Here is a 17054-nt window from a genome sequence, read left to right as displayed (position 1 = left end):
TGATTTGTATTAGTGCTTGGTTTACTGAGTTACAAAAAAAGTTGGGTCAAAAGGCTAAAATGATAGAATTATTTCTTAATCAACAATATTGGAAATGTGTGCTAAAAACCTGGAAGCTGAACATTCTGTCCGCCTGATTTTAGAAAAGCCAAGTTCACCTAAAGAATGTGTCAAACATATCATCTAAATAATCCAAGACCTAGAATGTATCAATCAATGTGACAGAGTTTCCAAAAAGCAGATTGGAATTAAGTCTTCAAAAAAGACAGTTGTTACTATATAATTCTACAGGTGGACATGAAGCAGAACTTGGTAAACAAAATTTTATATTAAAATATGCATTTTCGTATGATTCACCATGGAATTGAAACATTATAAAGATCATTTCTGCTACCACTATTTAAATGTTATTACCCACTTGAATTGAAAAAAGATGAAAGGACACAAAGTGAACAGACGATAACTTTATTGGAGATTTACTCGGCTACAATTATTACAAAAAAAACAACTAAAGGTAATTGTGATCCATAAGGTGCAGATTGCAAATTTCTGCAGCATGATTACTGTATGAATGAATGACACCATGTTCCTTAAAAAACAGATGCAGCATGTGATGGTAAATATTTTATTGTCAATCAAATTATATGCATTAGTTTTACTTGATTTCAGTAATTTTCCTTCACTATTTACAGCAGAAAAGCCAGAAATTTACTTCCTGTTCACCTTTGCATTTTTGCTATGCAACCTGCTGCTGCAGTGAATTCTTAGTGCATCTACAAAATTTAAATTGTCTGTGGTTGATGTCCAAATAAAAATGGACTAGAAAAAAAAAGTAATGATTAAAATATATTTACAAGTTAGTTGTGAAAAATCATTTTCACTGCTAGTGGAAAATACAATGGTCTCAATGCAAATTTCCTAGATATTGCTATTGGCGCCTCCAACAACTTTAAAAATCATTTTCATAGTCTTGGTCTTAAACATATCTTTAAAACTTTTCATGTACAATATAAAATAAAGAAATTTATCTGGAAATAATTAAATTCCTGAAAAGTAATCAGTGGTTGGAAAAATATAATTATTCAAATGTAATTAAAACAACCACATAGGTAATAAACATGACATGAGTTTCTCCTCTGCAGATAATGCAAATGGGTTAAAGACTCAACATAATTTCAGATGCAGTTAAAAAAAGGTATCAAGGTCTCAGTTCGGTGGCTTCAATCTTGTGTAAAGGGATTAGACACCCTAACAGAGCAAGATCCAATATTTTAAATCAACAGGGCCTTGTGCATGAACTGCGCTCGATCTGGATTCCAGTGATCCTCTGCAGTCCCCACCTGCCTCCAGGGGGCAACTGAAGGAGCCGACTGCCAGGGGAACACCTGGATTCATGAACCAAAGCAGCCTCAAGTTTCATGTTGTCAAGGCAGGGTATCAGAATCTTTCTGAGGGCAAAGTATTATTAACAAATAAAAATATCAGTATTTTAAAGGACAATTAACAGGAGTGTTAGAGGTCATTCTAAATTTCATCACTTCACATAATATAAAAGAAAAAAGAAAAGAAATATAACAAACATTTTAAAAACATAATTAAGAGTTCAGTTAACAAATCTTTTTCATACTTTCACAAACAGTAAAAATGCCACAGACAAAAATGACCTATTTAAGTTGTGCGAGTATATGACACATTGCAGGCATTATAATTATCTTTTTCAAACTCCATAAATCAAAACAGCAGCAAGGCCAAACCACATTTTTTTTCCTCTCTGTTAAGCATATTTTCTTGAAATGAGGTAAAGCATGGTACCAAGTGCAATGCTTATCTGTGCTACATGAACAGAACAGAAGGGAAAAAGCTATTATAAAACGCAGCATAGTTAGGACTGCGGAAAGCATATTATAAAAGAAATTTTAAAAAATTTACAAATGAAGGTTCATGTCAACTAACTTGCACACAATCATCATAAGGAATTTCTGCAGTTGCTTTTTCAAGATACGCCTCCTCAGTCCTTTACACACGTGCTCAGGGCACAACTACACCCCACTGGTAGGTTTTCCATATTACATTCGGTCTCACATTGCAATCACAGGAACAGAAGGGTGGCACATAGGGCTCTACGGTGGGGCAACATAGAGTGATTCTTTTTTCTTAATTGACAGATGCAAAACATTTCAACAAGCTCAACAGAGGAAAACTTTACAGCATTAAAAATCAGCAGCACAAAAGCGTTCATAACCATTTCATATGTCTAACTCGTACTTTTTTATTTTTTAACTTAGTAACCAGGGGATCATAGAATGCTTCAAACTGTGAGTCAAATTAAAATCCACTATTTTTCTCCAACAAAAAGTGAAATAGCTGAAGTTTGCTGTTGATGAATGGTAGAAGGAAATTTGAACCCCTGAGAATGTATGACCTAATCATGTCTAAGTCTGAACATCTTAGTATTAACAAAAAAATACTCTTCTTAAGGTTACAAATATATTGAGGCATTTTTCTCCCACTGGGAATCATAACTGTGAAAACAATCTGATTTTGGTGCCAGGAATCAAGAGAATCCCGTAACACTGGGATCAATGTATTAGACACAATGCAAAGCCCTAAGCTCCTGGCATCAGGTAGTTTATAAATATTAAGAGATTTGTGATTAAACTTGATCACAAATCACCCTCACAATAAAATTCACATCCAGCCTTGTTAACTGCACACTTTTACAGTTATATAATTCAAGAATTGCTTTAACTGGCCATATCTTACATTAAGGTTTTTTAAAAAATCAAATAGACATCTAAGGTTCCAAATCAGAATTAAATATTTTTAAAACAAGTCACCTAATTTGCTCAAAAACTCATTTAATAATTTAGATCTCAATTTAAGTTTAAGATTGGAGACAACAAAAAACACTGGAGAAGCTTAATATCCCCCTCACTCAGGGTTCCTTAGAAAGCAGAGCTGACAGTTTTCTGTCGGTGCACTCGCACAGAGGCATTTCTCTGTGGGTGGATGATGCAGATAAAGCAGGAAGGACAGTATTCAAATGTCACTTACACATAAATGCAGCATTCAATGAAGCATCAAGTTCAGAATCATGTGCTGGGAAATATGAGACACCTCTGCTCAGCTTTCTTAAACTTCAAGCATAATTAACGGGGCAAATTGCAGCAAACCTCTACTGGTATGTTGATGGGAGTGCAAGACTGACCCACAGCTTTTAAAAAGGTAAATTAAGAGGTATTATAGTTACAGTGCAAAAAAAAAAAAAAAAATTAAAATTTCAAGCATAATACATAAACATAGCACCAAACAGGGGAAAAACGCATGCAAAAGAAAAGAAGAACTGAGGTATTTAAGTGAAGAGTGCCTACAAGTCTAATTAAAGAAACTTAGGCAGATGCCTAAAAAAGTTTTTTTTTTCCTTTTCCAAAGATGGAAATAATGAGCTAGTTTATCTAAATTAATGACCTAAATCACAGATGTATCAAAATTACGGCAGTTTATCGCAAACGTTAAACTTTCATGGCATTAACAGCACAGCTTTGGTAGGTGAAATATGCATGCAACATTATGAAAAGTACAGTAAGAAATTTATGTGAGGAGACTAAGGGTAAAGGTGCTCTGTTTTGCTTCTTTAAATAAGTAACCAATCAATTATAAAATCTGCAGCATATTTTAGGTGTGATATGTCTAAGGTTTATTTTGTTAGAGCAACAGCCTAGAAGGCAAAATTATTTGCCATAAACATTTCCATCAGTGGAACTACCTAGCAGGAGGTCTTTAGTAAAATGGGGTGTTTAGCCAAAGATCAGTTTTATGATAAAAAATATCCGTAGACTACATATTCTGGTTTTTAAAATGTCTTCAGTATACATATGACAGAAATTTTAGTATGATCCTGTAATAAGTTACAACTATACTAGTGAGTTGTAAGTATCACGCTGTCTCAACGTCTAATGCATAATAAAATGAAGGGAATGTAAAACAGTTTGTTCCAAAAAGATCAGAGATTAAAGACTATCCATGAAGGTTTCACTTTTAAGGCAAGAACCCTTTTTTATGCAAGACTATGTGGCATCGGAAAACTAAAATGTGATTCACCAACATGCCAGCCAATGTTCATTAAAAATCTGTCCCTTACTATCAGGTGCAACAGCGACCAGGAACATCACCTTACACAGTATAACGTGAAAAGAAAAGACAACATTGGCGCACTTCTCCTCTCGAAAACCATATCATTCTATTCAGCTTATCAACTACCGCAGGACTGGCACTACTGCACACACGGAGAGATGGAGAAGAATCTACATCATCCTAGGGACTGCTGGAGGTTTAAGCTCCATGGCTTTCTAACACTAAGCAAAGCTGACATAAATTAAACTCAAAAAAAAAAAAACCTGTCAATTATTTTGAACACTTGCTAAATGTCATCATTAAAGCACTCTTGTGATTTAAACAAAGCAGAAGTGAGGAAAGAAGATAAGATTGTGTTTGCGCAAAAAACTAAAACTACAATTAGTTCCAAAATTTTATACATATGTTAAATGTTTTATTCTGTTATCTATGCTGTTATCAAACAAACTTTAAATTCTGCCTTCAATTCATTCCACTCACTATCAACTTTAAGTCATCCTTTCCGATTTAAATAATTTTCCCCTTAATTTTTTTGTTTTTTTGTTTTGAATTTTAAAAAGGGGTTTCAGCTATTGGGAACCTGAGGTTGATTAGCTTTGAGGCTTCGGAGGGCTCTTCTTGCTGCTGCAGATTTGGCAATCCTGTAACTTCGACCAACACCTTTAAATTTCCCCTTTCCTACTACTTCCACGGTGACTCTGACCTTCCCGTCGTAAGTTCTCTCAGCCGGGCTGTAAAAAATCCAAACAGCTTGAATTAGAAGTCAGAAGTATTTATTATCATTGTCAATCAGCATTTAGTGTGCACTCTCAGGCCAGGAGTCCCATGTATAAGCTGACACCACACAAAGGAAACACGCATTACGACTTACTGCAATTGCATACCCCCGACAGACAGGGCTGCCGTCTAGTCTTTATTACAGCATTATTTCATAAAAACAGAAAGAAAAAAGAGAAGTCGATCAGATTACAAATAGAAATCTGACAACAGCACACCACAGTGTAAATAGTTTTCAGAATCATTAGTTTACAATATCTTTGTGAACTTTTCCCCTTGACGTTTTTAAGTTAATGTTTTTTCCATGTATATTTTTTGCTTACCTAAATTTGGCAGTTTCTGGTTCCATTTCAAGCAATTCTCGCACAGGGGAACGGGGTACATTTGCAGAAAACTTTTCTGCAATCAAAATGAAAGAATAATATGAATAATATCTTTGAAGTTGTTTTTAATTTTGTGGGTTTTTTTTCTTTCTAAAGGGAGCCAACAATACCTATTAGCGGCCGCATCATGGGATAGTACACCTGCCAGACTGTCTCCAGTGACATCCCACTATCCATGTAAATGGCACCAGCAAGCGACTCAAAAATATCCCCCATGGCCTTTGGAACTTCAATATCCTCTTCTTTCTCTTCATCCTCCTCAGATCTCCTAAGCTATTATAAAGGGAAAAGTGACTTGTAAGCAAAAAGGCCACTTCTACAGGCAGTCCACAGATGTAGTTTCTTTTCTTGGATATATGACTTTTGTTACTTCTTTAATAAGGGGGGAAATACCATTTATGGTATGCCTACTATATTGTAATAGTAAAACAAATGTTATCTTTTAAAAAAAGTTTTTTAAACTTCTCAAGAAAAAAAGAAAAAAAATCCCCACCCCATTTATTATTCTATATACCCAGCAAAGAAAAAAGATTACTTCTAAATTTAAACAACCTTAACAAAGAATTAGAAATAGTCAATAAAAGTATGAAAAAAATTCAAATTCACTCATAATCAAAGAACTGTACTTTAAAACAGTTCTACCCCCTAGCTGCTTGGCAAGCATTCAATAGTACTAATTGGTCTGGTGCTCACAGGGGTGTATGCTGCTTTGGGGAGCAGAAATCGCTGTTGCAGGCAAATAGGGAAATTCTATTTGAAAAATTTTTTCCTCCAAGTTCCCTCTTCATTAAGCCACTAGGTATGTGTTCACTATAACGGAGTATCTGACATAGCAGGTATGCAAATTAATAAAATAAAATCATACATCAAAGGCCTTTGAAAAGTTCACAATTCTTTGATGCAGCAATTGCATCTCTAAGAACTTATTTTAAGGAGGTAACTAGATACATAAGCGTATTTATCACATCCATGGTTATTAAACATCCTAACCAAAAACTACTTAACTACTTGGCCATAAAGAACCGTTTAAATAAATCAGCCACGTGTTGACTAGCACGTGGCTCCTGGGCATCAGGACACCCATCAATACATGGAAAGTCAGCCACAATATATCATACGTGACAAGAACAGGTTACAGGATCCTATACATAATAGAATTCCATTTTACATTTTAGATATGTTTATGTCTATACACATCTACAATTCCTCCCAAAATGTTAATATTGGTTATTTCCGAGGTAGCATAATCAGGCAAATTTAACTAATTTTCTTCTTATTTACTTGTACTAACTTTTCTACAATCAACACAAATCATTTGTGAAAAAAATAAAGAGAAAGTGGGAAAATACTAATTTCTAACAGGTTGTTTAGCCATACAAAGTTATACATAATACATTTATACTGCTGATTACTTAAAAAAAACAGACTTATTGTTCATATATTATGGTTTTGAGATAGAAAGGAATTTTAAAACTTACCAAGTTTAATTCTCTCTTTTTACAGCTGAGGAAACGGAGGCCCAGAGAGGTAAAGAGACTTTCTTAAGATCAAATAGTAAGTTAGAAATGCCAGACCATGACATTTCCAATCAGTTCTTGTAACTTCTATACATATGTTTATATAAACAAAGGGAAGGAAAAGAATGAACAAAAACTAACAAAACCAATATGCCCCACTGGCATCCAAAGAGAGCTTAAATCTAATTTTAACTAATTCCTCAAATTTCAAGCTTAGCTATTTCTAAAGAATGAGACTAGATAACACTTGGAAGTCTACGAGCTGGTCCCACCTTCTCACCTCACAGCCTGCCGCACTCCAGCTCAGACTGTTCATCTTGGACAAGAGCACAGAGGCGCGTTAAAGTAAGAGCAGGGCCTACTGACTCCTCCAGTGCACATCGGGGCAGCTGGCAGGGCGTGAACTTGGCTCTGCCGCTAGACTTCAAACCTACTCTTAATTTTTCTCATAGAAAGAGAAATTCACTACTCCCCAACAAAGGTTTGGTGCAATTAAAAAGGACAAGGTACAAATTAAAGCAACGACAACTAAAATAGCTACTAGTGTTAAGGCTGTTATTTCCTGACTCCTTATATAAGAAAATCTACAAAAATAAGAAAATCAACGGAAATGAAATGGGAAGAGGAGGAAATGAGAGTCTCTCTGGGGGACACAGGTATGCAGATGAATGTTTAAGAGACTGGAAAGATCTAAGCAATATCCTTTCCTACTAAAATTCAAAATAGCTCACAAACACATTAGAATTAGCTCCGTCACCAGTGAGCCTTTGGCTGAACTTACAATAGAAGCCTCCCAAATTCCAATGGTCAAAAATTTAGAAGTTTGTTTTTTAAATTAGATTTTCCCACTTCAAATAGAAGCAGAATGTATATTTATGATGCTTCCCTGAGATATTAGCAAATATTTCCGATCCATTTAAAAAAGGAAGAATAAACTACACTGGGCTTTTACTAAAGCTAAACCTGCCTTGGGGTCCGGCAGTGGAGGCCTCTTCTTTGGCATGCCTCAAAGCTGGAAGCCCTCATGAAGGCGTGGAAAGGGTACATAACTGAAAGGCCTGGCTCCTTCTCTTTACCTGAATGACCACACAGCCCACAGTGGGGGCAGACATTAAGAGGCCTACCTGCAAACTGCAGTTCACTCGTGCTCCCAGAGAACACAGCACACTGGGTCCCACACCCCTGACCTCCTGCTGTCCCTTTAGACCACTACGCAGTCAGAACTCTGAAACTACAGAGACCCCTAGTCAGATCGCTTTTTTCAACATCGTTTTGAACAGCACTAACCTCAGAATCCATTCCTTGCATTTCATTCTTCTCAAGCTGAAACTGCACAAAGTCATCGATGACATGGAAGAGCTCAGGAGAGACAGCTTTGAAGTACTTGTGGTAGTCGTACTTTACAGCCAGCGATGCAAAGATGGTGTTGTTGACCAGGGCAGACCGCAGGTCCGTCAGGACCCCCGGGGAGTGCTGCCGCGGGTCTTCATAAAGGTGCTTGGTTATGAGGTAGTCCAAAATCGCATCTCCCAGGAATTCTAAGCGCTGGTAACAATCTGAGGGGATCCAAAGTGGAACCGTAAACTTGTGCAGAAGCATTTACACTATCCCCACATAGGCAACTGATCCCCAAATCCGAAGATTTGTATTTACAATCATTTTCATACATATATTCTTCAATAAGGATATTTGACATATCATACTAAAAAGGCTCTGGAAACTAAATTTTAATGGCAAATTAAGTACATTTCTTATATAAACTGGGGTCATAAAATCTTCAAGTGGTCAAAAGACTAATGCTTGTTAAGAAGGAAAAACAAAACCTCACAGGTGCTATCATGATCACTGAATGCTTTTCTCTGGCACTGTGCTGTCTGGGCAGGTGCTGGGGCCTTCCTCTCGAGTCTCCCTCACAAATCATCACAAGTGAAACCAGGGCCGCACACACCTCTCCATGTGGCTACACTGTGCTGCCATCGCTAAAGTCTCATTCACACTCTGGACTGTGTGCATAAGTGATACCATTCCTCACTATTCCTGGGCTATTTTTGTTACACAGGATGACAGGAAAAGAAGACCCTCTTCTTAACTTGAGCTATTATAGAAATGAATTTACCACAAACCGAGAGATTGAGAAAGAAGAGTTGTGAAAGGGAGCAAAGGCAGGTAAACTGGTTGTTTGTCAAAATGTGAAAATGATCAATGTTAAATCAACACCTCTATTTTCTCACAGTGATTAAATATATCCAGCTGAGGAAACTGAGGCAGGGCCTGATGGTGACTTGTCCCAGAATAAGCAAGGAGTTAAGAAGCAGGGACTGTGCTAGGCGAGAACCCCGGTCTCGGAACTTCCAGCAGAATGTAGTCGAAAGCCACGTATAATTTTTCCTCCATAACGAAAATTAGGCTTTAGTTTCATCAGTCTTTCTAGTCCACAGTCAGATAGTTTTTCACTTTTTGGTTTTTACATTTTGCTGATCACCTTACCCTACATTGTTTTTATTATATAAACTACAAACTTCATACTTTGCTTTGGTATTCTGAATTCAGGCACTTACTTTTCAGATACAGAAACAGAAATGTAAACTTCAGCTGTGTTTCACAGCCTGAAGCTGATTTGGGTGTGAGGGGCTTGTTCTCCCTTCTAATCTAATGGGTTGACAGTCTATTAAAAGAGGGGAAAATAGAGAGCACAGTGAGAAGTAGAAGATGACAGCAGAGTCACAGCAAGGGCCACACAACCTTCTTGTGAAATCATTGCTTTTAGTCTATCCATCTTTAAAAAGACCCTAAAGGAGGGGTCTTTCTGTTCAGAAAGAACAATAAAAGGCTGTGGAAATACATCCAGAATATACAACTAAATCAAAAACCAAAAGCAGCACTGAATGGGCAAGAGAAAGATATTTGGGGAGGATAAAATGGGGAAAACACATCAAAATACTAAGGTTAAAATTTCTCTAATTAGGCAGATATAAAATGACACTGATGAGGGTATATGATAGCCATACTCCCAACAACCAAAGTTATAAAGCAATACGTGCTCCCCAAATAACAAGGAAAAGAATTCTTTCTATTCCTTTTGTTCCCCGCCCCATCCCTTGAATATTAAGCACAGACACTGTACATGCATAGATCACTTTTTACAAGGCCAACACAATGTGATAAACACAAAGTCTCATTTTCCCAGAAACGAAGTTTGGTCGTGGGCTCCTTACCAGTGATCGTATTGTAGTGGTAGGAGGCATGTGTAAAAGCCTGGAGAAGGTAAGCCTTATTCTTGAATCTGTAGTTGATTTTCTTTTCAAAATTTTCAAACCCCGATATAAGGTGATTCAGTGTTTTATCTGCATCTGGATGATCAAACATACATCTTGGTGGAATCTTCAAACAACCATATTCCAAGTCTTTCAATACAGAAGAGCGTGAACTGGCCACAGAAGGAGCAGCACAGCTCACTGAAAGGTTCTTTTGTTGGCTGTTGAAATTCTCCCGAGTAGGGCACAGGGCCTTTTCCCGATCAGTCCTTTTAATTACCGGGAGCACCTTCAGCCCCAATGAACAGAGGAAAAGCTGAGCAGCCCTCTCCCCACAGCTGGTTAAATAGCAGCCCAGCAGGGCTTCCACACAGTCCGCTATGCTTTTGTCAGCAATACACTGCTCAGTGTGCAAGTCGTAAGAAATGGACTGCTTTCCCGTGTCAACACCACAGTTTTCTTCTGATGGATTCCAGAACCCCACCACAAAGTCATCTTCTTCAACAGCTTTGCTAGGATCCAGATAGCACATTGCATCCCAAGAGCTGTAGTCAAAATCCTCAAAATCTGATGAAAATGGCATACTACCTAAGGAGGACTTTTTGGGCATTTTCCATTCATATGCAGAATCAGTGGTTGAAAAAGGAGAAAGAGAGATTTTCTTTACAAAAGCTCCTGATCCCATTAACATATTATCTATAAATCTGATATGTTCCTGATCATACTCCAGGAAATCATCTTCATAGTCAGCCTCTTCCTTCGGAGCCCTCCACATCAGGCTCTCCTCCTCCTCATCCTCCTCCTCGTAATCCTCATCCAGTTTGCCATTCGCCAACATGCAGTCTTTTGTCTGAAACGAGGGGGAATGGGGAAGGAGGGGAGACATAGCTGCTGTTTTTAAAAGGGTTTGAAACTCAATAAAAGCAAGGGTTATGGATAATTTCAAATGACAACCACAAATACTAAAAGGCAACTTTAAAATCATGGCCATTTGTTTTCAATTAACATAAAATAAGCTATCTAATCATATAAACAAAGTAAAACATGTTCTTTGAATGTTCATTTTCTAAGTTATAAAATGACCTTTATCCAGTATGAAGCTTTAAGTTAAGGATTTTGAACATGGATATAAAGTTAAAATTAATGTCCACAATGCAAAACTTCAACTAAGAAGTCTAACTCTGGTAGGACACACAATGAAAGCACTCATCTGCTGATCACACAGCTCTTCAATTTTGCTGACAAAATTTGAAAACGTGGTAATTTGATTTTCAAAAAGATTTTCAAAAGATTTTCAAATTAATAAAACAAAATTCCAGATGTAGAAAAGCATTACCTTTGCAAGTAAGAATATAATATAAAAACAGATAAAATCATTTTTAAAAATGTACAATAGGATTTTATAATAAAGCTTTTGTCCCTATTTCCACTTCAAAGTATACTTGCCACAACAAAACTACACTGCTTTCCTTAAAAACAAAAGTGATCACTGCACTAAGCTATGAATTTGAGAAATTATGCTTTCCCCTCCACTCTGAGCTACAGTAATCAGGGGAACAGATTATAGCATAACTGACAAAAATAGAAGAAAATTTAGACTAACATGAAACACAACAATCCAATTTCTGTCAAAAGATCTTTGCTAATTCCAATTTCTTTGGCAAAAGCTTATTTGTGAGTGACAACCTTAATAATGGGCTAGATTTCAGTAATGATGTAACTTTTTTGCAATCCTAGAAAGATGCCAAATTTCTGTTATGCAAGTTTTTAAAAAACCAAAAAACTTTACTTGTGAGGGGGGAAGGCGAAGGGTGTGCATCAATGTTGATTGTAACAACTTTCCAGAGTGTTCTGACAAAAAAAAAGTTGCAACCTTCAAGCATTTTTTAAATACTACAAATATTTCATTTTAAACTAGACTCAAGATATAAACACTATATTGGTCTGAAAAGAAAGAGCAGTAAGCCAAGCCATATCTCTATTTATCTTTTCATTTTTTTAATTAAGAAAAAAACACCTTTTCAATAAGGAAGAACACCAAAAGCAACTGTAGCGGCAGACCTCACAGAACATTTCCTGCTAAAAATCTTATACTTTCCAAGGCAACATGAAGATGTTTTTGATTGGTCCTTAAGAAAAAAAGGGCCAAGCTGCAATTTTTAAAAAATCAGACAATTTTTTTTTTATTGAAAAAAACCTTCTGTATCTTTAGAAAGGTGCTACCATAAGCCAAAAGTGGCAGAGCACAAAAATCACAAAGGGCTGACTTTTATCACAAACTGTGTGATCCTGGGCAAAGCCTTTTAGTGCCTCTGGGTTTCAGATTCTTCATCTACAAAAGAGTGGGGTTCTATCTCATAAAATGTTTTTCAAGAGCACTTCAAGCCTTTTAAGAAAAAACAGCCTCATGAAATCCTTTTCTATATCATTCAAGTCAACTTCGATACTCTCTTCTATTAAGAGGCATTTTAGCATGCAAAGGTTTCCACTTAAGCCCATTTGCTTAAGGGCCAGGGCAAGGTAGGGAGAACGGCAATGCAACCAGCCAAAACCACAGTGTATCTTTTCAATACAATGCAAGGGCCTATATTTCAATAAAAATAACTTACTAAATAAAAATCTGAACAGTATTTCTAATGACTTCCAATAACCAAAGTGCCATCAGAAACATTAAGAAAAATAAATTGAACTTTGTGTTGTATCTTAAAAAAAAAAAAAAAAATGACATGCCAATGTCACCTTTATGCTACAAGTTTTTAAAAAGAGCCAAATACATTATGAAACGGTATTAACAAAGGAGGATGACTGTTACTGGAATGTTATTCATAAAAATACAACACCATTTCTAAAGTTCAAAATCTATACATTTTCCTCTAAGGTTCTACATATTTCTAAATTAATAACAAATAATTGTTCGGACCTAACTTGCATTAAAATATTCCCTTAATGCTTTTCCAAATAAGTTCTAATTCTGAATAAGACAAATACTACATGAGTTAAAAACATCCTCAATAAATAGGTAAAAATCCGAATAGTGTCACAGAACATGCTACCTGGAAATACTTAAAGGCAGATATATAGGATACATGCATCACAAAGAAGACATGGAGAAAATGGATATTTAAAAATACAACCTGTGAAAGAAAAAAATGGTATTATCATTGTTGGCCTGAGGTAAAAATGAAGTAACAATGAGCCAATTTATCTTTAATGCAAAATAAATCTCCAGGAAATGAAACTGTCTGAAGCATTGCCTTTAACTTCGGAAGAGGCACTAGAACTCTCCCAGTCAACCACCACTGCACTGATTCCTGCAGTTCGGAGGCCCTCCCAAGTGCCCTCTGGTGGCCTTCAAGACAAGACAAAATGAAGCGGCTGTTGCTGATATTTGGAGTCTTCTTAAGTCACTGGCAAGATTTAAATTATTTCCAGAAAATAACAATCTTTATGGATGATTTTTTTTTAAGTTCACAGGAGTCCTGACTGGGAAAACCCTGAGCTACAAAAGCAAGATTTTATTGAAATTAATTATTGCACAGACAGACTAGAGATCACAGGTCACTGAAAAGTCATTTCACTGAACAGAGCTAAGGATCTAGGATAAATTGTAGTAATAGAAAAGTGAAATTTTTTTAAAAAAGAGTAAAACTCAAAGTCAAAACATCACATACTCTTATGCCTTTGGAAAAGAAATAATAAAAATAGAAATTTGCCTCCATCAAAATTATAATACTATTTCTGAATTCAGTGAAAAGACAGTGTATTTAAAGGAATTAATTAAATATATCAAATATCTACTCTATTATAAACATACCAAGAAAATGAAACAAAAAATTAATAAAACAAAATTCTTTGGCTCACCAAAAAGTAAATCCCTCCAGTTACACACACACACACACACGCACACAAACTTACCATTTCATCTTTTTCCCATTTATCTGTGTTACTTTTGTCTTGATTTACTACATAACCAGGAGGAAGCCAATTCACAGGGGGATCAAATATTGACACCACCATGCGGCTGGGCAGTCCCTTCTTTTTTCCAAGGCGATACAGATTACAGTTGCTGACCTTCAGCAGAAAATATTAGGATACTTATCCATAAATGATCACTGCTGGAATTCATTCAAGGCATATTAACACATCCTCAGTTAAATGTTCTTAAAATTAATCAATTAATTATATGGTCATCAATTAATTATAAGGGCTCTACAGTTTTTCTACCCATTCATGTTATAAAAAGAATATTAAATTCCCACATATTCTATACTTTTTTGGTGTAAATGTTTCTGAATATAAGATGCAGAGCAGAAAAAATAATGTATATAACTATGCATATTCCTGACTGAGAAGAAACAGTTCAGACCGTATCAAAGCCTTGAAAATACAACCTGATGATATAAAATGCAAACTGCTAACTGGAATTACCAAAGTAGAAAAGAACCCATAGATGTCACAATATTTTCAATGAAATGGGGGGAGGATGCCATCAGCTCTAGCTGCAAAGTGAAAACTGGCACGGAACAAAACTGAAACAATGTTATATTCCTAGAATCAAAGCCACAAATGGGATTTCAACTGTAATGCTCTCTCAAATATTATTCCTTTGTTTTACAGGCATTTCAAGACACTTTTACTCAACTTAAAAAAAAATGAACCAAAAGGTTTCTGTTTATTCACATTAATGGAACAGCTTTACTGTCTATCCTCTGCTCGGGTCTGTTTTTCCTAATGCCTCTATCTCTTTCCTAATTTGCTCACATCATTGCATTTCTGTCAAGTTATTACTTGGAAACTAGGGTCTAGAATTGTCAATCCCATTTTCATTTTCATAAAGCTGGGTTCCTTATTATTAAGTACTTCATTAGCCCTCTTCCCATGTAACTCAACTACTGTTTAATAGACACCCCCCATATGAGAGGCACTCGATTGGGCAACCCAGAGGGAACGACAGCAGCAGAACAGAGGGGCAGTCCTCGCGACACACAGGCTAGCAGGGAAAAGGAGGGTACATGTGACCACTATGGCCAAAAGTACTCTCCCTCTCTGCCTGAAACGTAGCAGGCTGAAATAAATGCTAGCTTCCCTTTCCAAGCTAAGAGAACAAAGCATCACAAGTGCCAAGAAGAGGATAAAGTGCAACGTGGACTCATGGGAGGGAAATCACATTCCAAGTTGACAGAAACGGTGGGCAGGATGAAGAAAGAGCTACGTAAGGTCTCAAATATGGGGCAAAATTCTGGACAGGTAGAGACAGAGGAAAGCCCTCTGCAGAAGGAAGGACAGAGCAAGGGCCCCAAGGCTGGGGGTCTGAGCGTGGAGTCTGTCCAATGAGCTGCAAGGGGCTTCCACCTGCTTAGGATCCAAAACGCATCAGGGCTGAAAGGGCCTGAACAGCAGGCTGAGGGAGTGATCATTCTTTCTGCAGAAATAAGGAGTAGGTTTCTGAGCAGACAAATGGACGAGTTCTGTAACAGAAAGTCACCTCTGTCTTATCTTATCTAACAGAGTATCCTATCCTACTGCCTATGCTACACTTGTCGAAGCCTCTGATACTTTCTTCCTGCAACCACCTCTTGGAAATCTCATCCATTCTCAGAGCCTCCATATGGCGACTACTCTACAAAACTATATCTGAATCCTACAGCCTCAATTATCTGAATATTTCTATTTCATATTCCATGAGGTCTAAAACCTCAACTCTAACCTTGACTTCCCACATTTCTCCCTACCTCCCTGCTACTGCCACTGCCCCCAAGTTGCCAGTTTTTGTTATGACTGCGCCTCCAGTCCACCTCAAGATCATGCTGGGAGGCTTCGGACACACTCCTGACTCTCCTGGATGAACAGTTAGGTGACCTGACAGGAGCCCATTCGACTCTCTTAAGTGTGAGTCCCCTCATCTGCAAAACAGGGATGTGTTGTCTCTTTCCCAGAGGCTTAGAGAAGAGTAAATGAGCGAACACTTGGGAAATGCTTGGTGTGCTGCCTGGTGTGATGGTTCTATCCGGAGCGGCTAGTGTGATGGGGAAGGGGAAGGTCTCCAAAGCCAGGCTGTCTGGATTCGACCCAAGCTCTGCCGCTTACTTGCCAAGTGACCTTGGGCAAGCTAACTTCTCCAGCCTATTCTCACCTATAAAATGGGGAAAATAAAAGTTTCTACCTCTCAGAATTGTAAAAATTAAATTAGGTTTATATGCATATTATGTGTATGTGTGTGTGTGTGTACATGTGTGTGTATACGATTATCTTTTAGAGTAGTGCAGAGTAAGCACTTTTGAATTGTTAGCTAAAATTATTTCTTCTGAAATTCTCACTCACCTCAGCCCCTTCCTCTCTACCAGAACTCTAGTTCTATCCCATTCTCTGCTTCTGCTGTTGGTTTGGATATGCTTTTCAACTCACACTACATTCTGCTACCAGATTAATCATTTTAAACTACCACTTTATTAATATTAATAGTTCCTTGCTCTAAATTCCTTCAACAGTGCCTACAACATTCAAAACACGTGCAAACTCCTTAGCCCAGCATTCAAGGCCTTCCACGATACAGCTTCACCCCATCTGCCTTTTCAAGCCTTTTCTCAGGTATTTCCACACTTCTGACTGCTGCCATGGCTGCTTCCCTGATGCTGACATGCTCTGCCATCTGTTCACTTTGCTTATGCACTGTCAACTTGCCTCCTCCATTAATGCCATCTTTGATTCAACAGTGATGCTGCTTCCGAGTGCTGCAAGTGATCAGCTGCTTTCTAAGGTATTTGTCCAGGAGGCTCATGTTGCCTTGTGACACTTCTTTTTTCCATTTTTTCCCCCATAACTTGAATATCTTACCTTCATTCCTTTTCTTAAGTCTTAGTCCATGCTGAGTTTAAGAGCCTGCCCTTCCTCTGAGCTATCGAGCGTTTATTACTCAGAACTCTGGTGTCACCCTCTTCACACTGGAGAGCAGCCAAGCTCTGTGAAGCCTGTTGTTACTCTCTCCCCTC

General features: G+C 37.3%; 1 protein-coding gene across 6 annotated transcripts in view; it reads right to left on the bottom strand.

Moving 5' to 3' along the window:
* Positions 1-449: 449 nt before the first annotated feature.
* Positions 450-17054, bottom strand: part of DICER1 (dicer 1, ribonuclease III) — a 71581-nt gene continuing 54976 nt past the window's right edge. For 4 of the 6 annotated variants that reach the window (XM_030802629.1, XM_030802631.1, XM_003260935.2 and 1 more), the window contains 6 exons: positions 13981-14136; positions 10027-10915; positions 8099-8367; positions 5405-5567; positions 5235-5310; positions 450-4865 (listed from right to left, as the gene is read on the bottom strand). In XM_030802629.1, coding sequence (XP_030658489.1) covers positions 4700-4865; positions 5235-5310; positions 5405-5567; positions 8099-8367; positions 10027-10915; positions 13981-14136 — 1719 coding nt within the window. In that variant the 3' untranslated portion in view covers positions 450-4699. Of the gene's footprint in view, positions 4866-5234; positions 5311-5404; positions 5568-6772; positions 8368-10026; positions 10916-13980; positions 14137-17054 lie in introns of those variants that run through there. The other 2 variants (XM_030802633.1, XM_030802632.1) reach the window with 2 other exon arrangements.

The sequence above is a fragment of the Nomascus leucogenys genome, chromosome 22a, assembly GCF_006542625.1.
Source record: "Nomascus leucogenys isolate Asia chromosome 22a, Asia_NLE_v1, whole genome shotgun sequence".
Lineage (NCBI taxonomy): Eukaryota > Metazoa > Chordata > Mammalia > Primates > Hylobatidae > Nomascus > Nomascus leucogenys.
Note: the sequence above shows the minus strand (reverse complement) of the source record. Positions and strands in the feature narration are given on the sequence as shown.